At 42.3% G+C, this 11,030-nt stretch overlaps 1 protein-coding gene across 1 annotated transcript in view; it reads right to left on the bottom strand.

Annotated features, from left to right (window-relative positions):
* Nucleotides 1-4,068: 4,068 nt before the first annotated feature.
* Nucleotides 4,069-11,030, bottom strand: part of LOC106825818 (solute carrier family 28 member 3-like) — a 29,836-nt gene continuing 22,874 nt past the window's right edge. The window contains exons 12-15 of the mRNA XM_070496089.1: nt 10,729-10,926; nt 6,552-6,633; nt 5,725-5,823; nt 4,069-5,500 (exon numbers count right to left, since the gene is read on the bottom strand). Of these exons, the coding sequence (XP_070352190.1) occupies nt 5,229-5,500; nt 5,725-5,823; nt 6,552-6,633; nt 10,729-10,926 (651 nt within the window). The 3' untranslated portion in view covers nt 4,069-5,228. The remainder of the gene's footprint in view (nt 5,501-5,724; nt 5,824-6,551; nt 6,634-10,728; nt 10,927-11,030) is intronic.

Genomic DNA, 11,030 nt, shown 5'->3' with positions numbered 1-11,030 from the left:
GCTTTAGGGTGGGTGTGTCAGATTTCTTAATTGCAGGGAACGTGTGTAGCCCATTACAGCAAGCTGACACTGCATAAAATAAAGTAGCCAGAAATAGATGCTTGGCCACTTGGTTTTCTCGGCTGAACACCTTCCAATCCCCTGGGCGTTGTTTCCATCTCCTTGACATTGGTGAAACCTGAGTGCCTCTGGCCACCCAAGAGAATCTCTCAGCCCCCAGCGTCAGAGATTCAGAAAGTAAAGTGAAGGATGAAACTAAGCTCAGGTTTCTGACGTGGTAAATATTATTGGTGGTGTATATGTGATAAGAGAGTTCAATCCTAATTCTGACCAACTCCAGAGATATCTTCTGATACATAAAAGCAAAGTTCCTCAGAGACTTAGGAATTAAATCAAATTTAAATAGGAATTTAGAATATTGGCAAATACTTTGGTGTTATGATAGAGTACCAGAGAATCTTGGACTAGGATTCAGAAGCTGATGTTGTAAGTTAGCTTTGTTCCACTCTAGCTGACTAACCTTGGGTAAGCCACTTCTCTGAGCTTCATTTTCCTGGTCCAAAATAAGGACGATACTTTGCCTCTCCCACCTAATGAATGATTAGAACCTGGAATACCTTCAGGGTACTACAAGGGAAGAGCAAGTTTGTCGGGATTTAAAATGGACTGGGCTTGGAGAAATCACTTGCCCGTTGATTGACACTGAGAAGATGAATTAACTACTTTGTATGGACTGGGGCAATTAATTGCTAATTTACATCTTGTACCCTTTGACCACCTTCACCTATCCCCCAACCTCTCACCCTACCCTCAGTCCTGGCAACCACCAATCTATTCTGATTCTATGAGTTAGATTTTTTTAGATTCCACAAATAAGTGAGATCATGCAGTATCTGTCTTACTCTGTGTGACTTATTTCCCCCAGCATAATGCCCTCAAGCCTCCTCCAGGTTGTTGCAAATGACAGGATTTCATTTTCTTTATAGCTGAATAATATTTCATTGCATTATATATGCACTCTTTCTTTATCCCTTCATCCATCAACGGACACTTAGGTTATTTCCATGAGTTGGCTATTATAAATAATGCTTCAGTTAGCATGGGGGCTCAGATATCCATATATATATTCCCGAAGTAAGACAGCTCGATCAATGGTATTTCTGTTTTTAATTTTTTGAGGAACCTCCAAACTGTTTTCCATAGTGGCTGCAGCAGTTTACATTCCAACCAACACAGCACAAGGGTTCCCTTTTCTTCACATCCTCGTGAGCACTTGTTGTCTCTTGCTTTTTGATAATAGCCATTCAGATAGGTGCGAGGTGAGATCTCATTGTGGTTTTGACTTACATTTCCCTCATGATTAGTGAGGACTAATGTTGTCAAAAGACTTGTTGCTTAGCTCTCTGCTGCCTTCTCTCTTGGGTTAAGTGGACTTCTCAGTTTAAAAAGGCCTTCAGGGAAGGACTCCCTCATGTCAGGAGTCACGCAGACCACTTTTGTGACACTCCCCTGACTAGCATTGCTCTGCCAAGGCTAACTGAGCTCTTAGCAGATCCCTCAGGGAGAGTACGTCAGTCAGTCAGTCTACAGGATAAGAAGGGAAGATTTTTCTCTCCAAACTAGGAAAAAAACTGCCACTCAGCATGGCAGGATGGACACTCACTTCTCGCTATCCCCATGTCTACTGATCCCTATCGCTATCACCTATATCTAGACCTAGATCTACCTCCCTCTGAATCTAGTTTCCTCTGCACCAAGGCTCAAAGGCTTATTAACTTGAGCGCCATCACAGAAACCAGGCAATACTTCCTGGTGTCACTCCAGGTGTGGAACAGAGGAAAGAGAGAGGAAAATAAAGCAAAAGCCTCAGAAATGGGGTAGAATGGCAAGAAGTGACGAAATTGGGAGAGATGAGAGAGGAAGCAGAAGGAACGGCCATTTACTGAGCAGCTGTGTGTGCACTTTACACACCTCATCTCATTTAGTCTTCACACCAGTCCTACAAGGGACGGATCATTTTCTCTCACTGTAGAGACATGGAAAGCAGGACTCTGAGAGTTACTGCATCCATGGTTACCCTACCTGGAAGTGGCACAGCTGGAGTCTGAAGGCGGGTGTGACTAGAGAGCCAACTCTGCCAGCCTGACTCTAAGAGAGAGAAGGGAGGAAATGAAAAGCAAGGGAGGAAGGAAGGAAGGGAGGAAGGGAGGAAGGGAGGAAGGAGGTATTAGAAGAGAATGGTAAGATGCCAACACAGATAACTGACTAATTGTCAGGGTCATTCGTATCATACATTGTGAGCTACATCTTTTCTAATTTTCCCGTGTGTGAGTCATATTGATTTGGAGCAATTAATAAAATTTAGTTTAGATCTCAATGTGTACTGATTAAGTGATGTCACTGAGGCTGTTATGTGCGTCTTTGGAAGCTTCCCATGGAGTTGCTGACTTCCTGGAGAAGCCTACCCATCGAATGCTCTTGAAGAGAAAGAGACGGGAAACAGCTCTGTTTCCCAGGTTGATGGTCACTAACATGGGATGGCCTGCTTATCACCTGAAGAATAAGAAAGTTCAAGGGTAGCTCCATTATGTTGATGTTTAATGATGATTTGGGACAAATTAAGATGAGATAAATTTCAGTTGTATTCCACAGTACCTACTCTGAAGAACCCAGACCCAAAACATTGATCAATTATAAAATCTAGTTCCAAAGAACAAAAAAAAGAAGATATGCTTCTTCACGAAAGGCACAATGAATTCTCAATCATCATCTTGGAGGGATGAGAAGTGGTCACCTGAGAATCTTGGGAAATAAGTGATCACGTTTGACATGGAAATTCTTCCTTGCATGCATACACATAAGCAGACAAACACTCACTCCCAGATTTTTATTTATTTATTATTTATTTATTTAAAGATTTCATTTTTTTTCCTCCCCAAAGCCCCCCACACCCCCAGTACATAGTTGTATATTTATTTATTTTATAAAGATTGGCACCTGAGCTAACAACTGTCGCCAATCTTCTTTTTTTTTCTTCTGCTTTTTCTCTTGAAATCCCCCAGTATATAGTTGTATATACTTTTTTAGTTGTGGGTCCTTCTAGTTGTGGCATGTGGGATGCTGTCTCAACATGGCCTGATGAGCAGTGCCATGTCCACACCCAGGATCTGAACCAGTGAAATCCTGGACCACTGAAGCAGAGCATGTGAACTTTACCACTTGGGCATGGGGCCAGCCCCCACTCCCACATTTTTAATCTATGAAAGAAGTAAGACTTGTTAGAGGAAATAGCCCCTTAGTATTTAAAACTACTTTTTCACTAGAAGTTTGCAAAGAAAGTCTTGATAATCAATTGTAAATGAAGCAGTAAGAGAAAAAAAATAAATGAATGAAGTCCACACAGTAGACAATGTGTGGGTGCCAACATTTAGTTAATGTAAAATTGTAGAGATTCTATTTTGAGCAGGAAGGGAGACCAGATTACCCATGAGACCTTTTCCAACACTGTAATACTATGAACTTGTTCAAAGGAGACTGATTTGTTGCATCTTTCTCTACACAGACATTTTGGGAAAACACCAGCCTTGTCATTCTTCTTGTAAAACCAGCAATGGACCTGCAACCCTGTGCAATACATGTCCAAAAAGTTTGTTGGGAGCATGACAGGAGGTGGCAGAGGCCAAGCCAATGCATTTTGTCATGTATATGAGTATCTTCACTTAAGGGGTTTGTAGGAATTGATCTAGTCCCATCACATGTTCCTATCACAGTGGCCACACTCTGGAGAAACACAGGGACCCAAATATTGACCTATAATAAAAAAGGGCTTTCAAGGGACCAAAACAAAAAAGAAAAGAAATATTTCTTATCTAAAAGTATGATGAAGTTAGCAATTAACTTGGCCACAGAATAAGTTAGAGTCTCTGGGTGCCTGACATTTCTAGAGGTTCCATTGTTATTTTAAAGTGCATTAGCTGAAACAAGAGAACTTAAGGTAGAGAATTTAACTGTGGATAAACAGTCTACCTGTTACTTCCTTCTTCGTTTCTGGTACTAAATTTAGGGGAGAAAAAAACCTAAGAGCAATAACTTAACAGCTCAACAAATTAATTGCTTTATTGTCTATAAAAACAAAACATCAGAAATAACAACTTTCTTGAATTAGAGGGATATTTTATTAACATGTTACATTAACATAAGAATTAAGAATGTTATACTCTTTCTACAATAAGAAGTTAAGGGTGTTATATATGAACCTTGTGGCAACCAATGATCAAAACTCTAATAGATACACAAAATAAAGAGAAAGGAATCCAAACATAACAGTAAAGAAACTCATCAACTCACAATGGAAAATGGCAAGAGAAGAAAGGAACAGAGAAGAATTACCCAAACTTCTAGAAAACAATTAACAAAATGGCAATAAGAACATATCTTATTACCTAAAATGTAAATGGATTAAAAGTTCCATTGCTGAATGGATTAAAAAACAAACCTGCCTACAAGAGACATACTTCAAATCTAAAGACATTCAGAGATGGAAAGTGAAGATGGAAACAGTAGATGAGCAGAAGATAACACATTAAAAATAGAATAGGACAGGGAGCTGACTTCCCCCCTCACACTCAGGTTACAGTGGGTTAAGGACAGAGACACCAAAGAAATAGTTTTGACTCTCAAATCCTGTTTGGCCTCAAGGACTCCACCTATTTCCTCCAGAATAAACAAAGAAAGGATAGAACTAATCCTTATAAAACACTTGCACATTAAGAAGGGCAGATGGGGTGGGGATATTGATTTTGCAAATAAAAACTGTACGGGGGGGTTGCTGGCATGGGGCACTGGCAGCCCCTCATGCACCATGGCCTGTCATCATCACCATGTTGTCAGGAGAGCCTGCATTGGTTGATCCCCTTGAAAGGGAGGCAGAACCTAGTAACTAGTACTCAAGTACTAGTTAAGTGCATGGGCTCTGTGAGCAGAAAGACCCCGATTTTCTTGGGTCTTTCTAACTTGACTGTGCTTGCACACATTTTGCTTGGGTCAGTGACATAGCCTCCCCAAGCCCTGATTTTATATAACGCGTAAAAAGGCAACAGTGCCTAACTTACACCACATCTGCAAGGTGCAAGTGAGCTAATTCACACCAAGTGTCCAACACAGCAGGGACATGTGAAATGCTTGAGCGACACTAGATGGCTACGGGCCCTAGTCTTAGCCGAGAAACATCAAAATGAAAGGTAGTTAGAATTGCCACAGAGGTTCTTATATTTAAATAAAGTAAGAGTTATGAAGTTTAAAAATAAGTGGAAGGGGTCTTTAGGTCTAATTTTTAAATTAATAATGGATATAAAGAGGTTATGATCAAGAATACAATACCTGCTCAGTAGGCTCTGGCAACACGACACCACGTCGGTTGTGTTTTGAGGTAAGCTGGAGACGAAGGCGTTCTCTAAAATGTGATGGCAGTTGATGTCTACAGGTGTGCTGGAGAGGATGCCTAGAAGTGGAACAGAGCATGACGGATTTTATTAATTCACAAGGTCACTGAAGTCTCCTTCTATTCATAGCTTCTCCACCATGCTGCACACATTTCACTTCACGATATGCTTAACACGTCTCTGCCTCTCAGCTCTCTGCACAGCATATGCTTCATATAAAGTTGCAGGCACCGCCCCCTGAGAGCTGTGGGCACAGGGACACAGGACACAGTGGTAGTAGTACCTGCGATGCAGCCCATCATGAAGGAAGAGATGATTCCTGCAATCAGAGCTCTCACTGCCACTGCAGAAACGTCATCCCTTCTGAAAATCAGCATAATTGCTGGGAAACATGGAAGCAGATATGAGAGGTTAATGTTGAAGCTTATTGATTAGAATTCCAAATTCCCAACCTCTGAGAATTGTTCTGGGGCTAGAGTCTCAGAGCAGCTGACTTTTCTTTTTTTAAACTTAGCTCAGCAATTCAAGATTCAAGAGCTTAGTGATGAGTTCCACATCTGGAGAAGTTCCCTGGTGTGGGAGGAAAAGCAGTTTGTCCACACCAAAAGGCCCAGAGGCTTCCATTCTCTACAGAAGAAACAAGTCCAAAGGTTCATTCAAGGGTGAACACAGCATGTTGAAGGCACAGCAAGTCAAATGCATTGCAAGGAAGGATCCCAAACATCTGCAACTCATCTGTCACCATCCACGTTTGTGCTCACAGCAGACATCACTCACTAATCACAGCATTTTCCCACTTAATTTCAATTGGACCTCAGAATCCTTCTCCAGGTGGCCATTATAAGTCTACTGGAATTGGCACATGAAGTGAAAGCCATGTGTCACCCCTGGCTGGAGAAGCACCTCTGCATTTGGGCAGATTCTTCCCGATGTTAGCTTGGGTCTACACGGGGAACTACATTGCAGAGCAGGGATAACAAATAGACCCCAAAGGATTTACTGTTCTTACTGGGCCTTCTTTTCCTGACATGAATAACGCTACAGAGCAACATGGAGATCTGAAGCATGTTTACAGCACATCTGTTGTTGAAGAATATTATTTTTACTTACCGAGAGTCTTGATTGCTATTACTAGGGAAGTAAAATTGGCAAAGCCGCAGAGAGCATAAGTGGCAATTGTCTCAGAACGAATCTGTAAATAAGCATAAACACACAGATGCAGACATGGTGTGACCAAGTTAGTAAATCTGACATCCTAACTGGGCTTCCCATTCTGATGACAGAATCAATAGTGACAAATAAGTGTACAGTGCACGGTGTCAAACACCTGTTGCTTCCTAGACTCTTTTTTCCATTTCCCCTTGAATTTGGATGGAGAGAAAGGGGCTGTGTGGATTCAGAGACTCTCTACAAAGGGCTTGGAATTGATAACCTTGGCCTCTACAAATGCTACTTTCTGCTTAATGACAAGTTTTAATATTCAGTGTGACCTGGCCACCTGCTACAATGTGCCAGGCACAAGACCAGCTGCTGAAGACACAAAATTGGTCCCAGAAAATATTGACATTTATTTGACAAAGATCTTATTCAGAATGTATAAAGAACTGTTGTAACTCAGTAATAAGAAGACAAGTGTCTAATAAACGAATACAGAGATTTCACAAAGGAAATGCAAATGGCGAATAAGCACGTGAGTAGATGTTCAATAGTGTTAATCACCAGGGAAATGCAGGTTAAAACAACGAGATACCACTACACATCCTCTAAAATGGCTAAAAACATGGACAATGCTAAGTGTTGGTGAGGATGTGGAGCAACTAGAGCTCTTGTACATTGTTTGTGAGAATGTAACCTGACAGCCTGTTTGTAAAATACACACATACTTGACAGCTTCTTTTGAAGTTAACATCCACTGCCTGCATGACCCAGCAGTCCACTCCTAATGAATTTTCCCAGGAGAAATAAAGACCTATGCCCACAAGAAGACTGTACATGAATATTTACGGCAGCTCTATTCCTAATAGTCCCACGTTGGAATTGACTCAAATGTTCAACAGGCAAATGAATAAACAAATTGTAGATGTCCATAAAATAGAATACTACTCTGAAATAAAAAGGAAAATAATGTAACAACATGAACGCTAAGTGAGCCCATTCATATGAAATTCTAGAAGAAGCTAAAGTAGTCTATTGTGAAAGAAAGATCAGTAGCTGCCTGGAACAGCTTTGGGGTGGAGGTGGGGGCTGTCAGCTCAGCTGGCCATGAGGAAGATTTTCTAGTTGTGGTGGAAATGTTCTACATCTTGATTGTGGTTGTCGTTACACAGGGGACACGTTTGTCAAAACTCACATGCAGACCAAAAATGGGCCTCTTTTGCATGTAAATTGTACTGCAGTAAAAAGGATATACTGTAAAAGGAATCATATCAGTAGAAAGGCAGCTCACAGCTATCACAGGAGTCCCCTCCATCTGACCGTGGGGTGTGCTTGCCTTTCTTTGCTTCTCAGCTCTGAGCAGCCCATAGGAACATTAGGTGCCCCTTGGAAGTGGGAGAATGGACTGTCCTCTCACAGGGCCATGAGAGGATGGAAGGTGAATTTGTCCAAGTGTGGGCATGGCCCTCCTTTCTCTTCTGAAGGCAAGAGGTGCTGCTCAGGCCAGATGGCTCTTTCTCAGGGTGAGGGACTGACAATGGAGGCTTGGAAGAGCCAGGGCACTTCACTGTCTGGCAAAGGCACCCGCACAATTGAGGCAATAACTATTTTCCCCCAAATTCTGAAAATTCCATGATTTAGTTCAAAGAACAAATCAGGTCCATGTTACATTCAAAACTGATGGTGCCTTTTTTTTCCTTTCACTAACTGGATTTTTTAAAGCTCACATTCAAGACTCAAGTGGTCATGGTAAGTTTTTGCTGAGAAAGCCCCTCTTCTTTTCCTGGTTTCTGACAACTCCTTTGTTGATGTTTTCAATCAGTGTGCATATAGCAGGCAAGGGAAACATGTTTCAAGTATTTGAGCAGTCCACTGTTTCTGGAAAAGCTCATCCTCGTCCCCTGCTCTGTCTAGTGCTTTTCATTTAGTTCAATTGGCTTCAAAAACAGGCAACTTATTAGGAGACCATGGGGAGGGAGAGGGCGTGAAGTGCTCGAGAGTCCTCTTTCTCCTTTCTGGGGAGCTGCAGAGGGGGCACACAGATGGGGCCACGTAGGGTTTTATAAGTAGAGGGAAAGGAGGCTGGGATGATTCCACTTTGTCTTTGCCCAGAAATGTGCAAGACTATGTGATGGAAAGAACTGCACTAGGAGATTAATAGTGCATCCTACAGCTCTCCTTCACATGAGCAAAGATGCCATATGTACAGGGATGGTCATTGTAGCACTACTTCCAAAAGCAAGTAATTGATAAGGGTGTTCATCAACAAGGGACTGGCTAAAATAAATTATGGTGTGCTCACACATAGAATACAGTGTCACAGGCACCAGTATGGAAAGGCATTTGAGATATGTTATTAAGTGCAAAGAGCAAGGCCAAGAACAGTGAATATAATATGGCACAGGGAGAGGAGCTAGTGCCAGAGAAATAGGCAGGATGACTCACTTTTCCCTCTACACCTTTTTGTACTTTTTGAATTCTGTACCATGAAATGGATTGCATATAAACAAACAAACATGCAAAGTATCATCTTTAATAAAGAGAAAATGGAGTAATAAAGTGCGACATACACATTCTGACCTCTTACCTCAGATGGAGGTCAGCAGTGGGCATAAATTAATGGATAACGTGGGGTTTTTGCATCACAGACCCAGATCTTACACTTCGGTCATGTGGTGCCTTTTCCAGGAGACTACAGGGCCACCCCCACCAATTGTTGGTTGGTAAACACAAACTACAGGGACTCATCCCCATTTTGTTGATCTTGCCCCGGTCGGGCTCACCCCCAACCAGAATCAGCTCTCCTGGCCTGGCTCTATCCTCTTACTAACCTGCTCACAAACCTGCTCAGCACTGCCAGACCTGTGAGCCTGCTTTGCTCATTAACAAAACTACTTTCTCCTGGCAACTGGCAGTTGGGGATGAAAAACATTTCACTTAATTGATCCTATGGTTTACTTTTGGCAGGGAAGCAAGCTGCTTTGTGGTGGCATCCAGACACTGAGGACTTTTAGCCAAGCCCCTCTGTGTGGTCAGCTGAAGAATGAACATTTGAGAAACAGGAGACCTACAGACCCACTGTGCACATCAGATGTGTGGGTCAAATGCCCTGATTAGAACATACAAATCAGCACTCTCCTGGGGTGTACTGTTATTTAGTGTAACACATGGGAGTAAATGTGCATGTTTGGTCTGTGGGAGGCTGGAGAGTGGGGATTGTTCAGAGGTGGCCCATCTCAGTTAGAAGCTTGCACAGCATGCTTTCCCTCCCCTTTCCTTTTAAAGCCCAATATGTGCCTAAGACATTAATTCCAAATGGATTGTTTCCAGGAGTACTGCTGGCAGTCAGAAATGTTCACCATTTCTCTGGGAGTTTCCGTTTGTGACAATTCTGTTCTTTAGGAAAATAGAAGTTGGAGACTCAGCTGCAAATATGGCCCTAGGAAGAGCCTCACCTGAGCTCCCTTATCCCATCCAAGGCCAAGGGGACATGAGCATCTCCTTGCTGGCTATTGACTTGAAGTCCTGACATAGTTCTAGGGTGCTTGTCTCAAGGTTCAGACCACAGACCCTGAGCTTCTTCTCTTCCCTCATCTTCGTGGAGAGCAGCGATTGTGTCTCACTACTTCGTTAGGATGTCCAGGCTCTAGGTTGCATTTAGGTAGTTTCTCAGAGTTCATAGAATTCCTTAAGCTGAAAGGAAGAGAGCTTACTGATCATTAGATTCTGAGCCCCACGAGGGCAGAGGCCTCATCACTTGTTCAATGCTGTGGCCTCAGTTCCTAGGTGCATTGCACACAGAAGGCATTTGATAATTGTTGATGGATTGATTCCAGTCCCAGTTCATATAACTCCGTGACTGGATCCATGGGCTCAGCAGTAAATGATCGCAGTGGTAAGTATTAGTTGTGCTTATACACAAGCACACACACACACAATGATTAATTCAACACAACTGAAAATTATGAGGTGCTATGTTCATTATGAGCTCCATGAATTCTGGGACTTGGGTCTGTTTTGTTCTTTGATTTATTCCAAGTGCCTGGCTTGACACACAGAGGCACCTGTAACTATTTGATGAGTGTATGTATGTGATAAAGAAGTGCACTGAAAAATCAAAATATTTACTCACCAACATATATTGCTGCACACCATTCACAAATTTGGGTCCGGCCTCTTTCCTTAAATCCACCAAAATCGAGAGGCGCTCATAGGCCACAAATTCAGTGAAGAATGTCTTATAACCTATGAGTTTGGAAACCATAAAGCTGTCTTGCCATTCCACTCCCATGATGAAGGAAAGGGGCATGAAGATGTAGGAGCATACCATCTACAAAAACCAAAAATAGATATTAGAGTAGTGATTTGCTCCCGTTTTTCTGCCTCACCCTCATGACAAGATTGTTCCCACCCCCTCTGTATGTCCTGTAGGCA

This window comes from Equus asinus, chromosome 23, assembly GCF_041296235.1.
Source record: "Equus asinus isolate D_3611 breed Donkey chromosome 23, EquAss-T2T_v2, whole genome shotgun sequence".
NCBI classification, from domain to species: Eukaryota; Metazoa; Chordata; class Mammalia; order Perissodactyla; family Equidae; genus Equus; species Equus asinus.
Note: the sequence above shows the minus strand (reverse complement) of the source record. Positions and strands in the feature narration are given on the sequence as shown.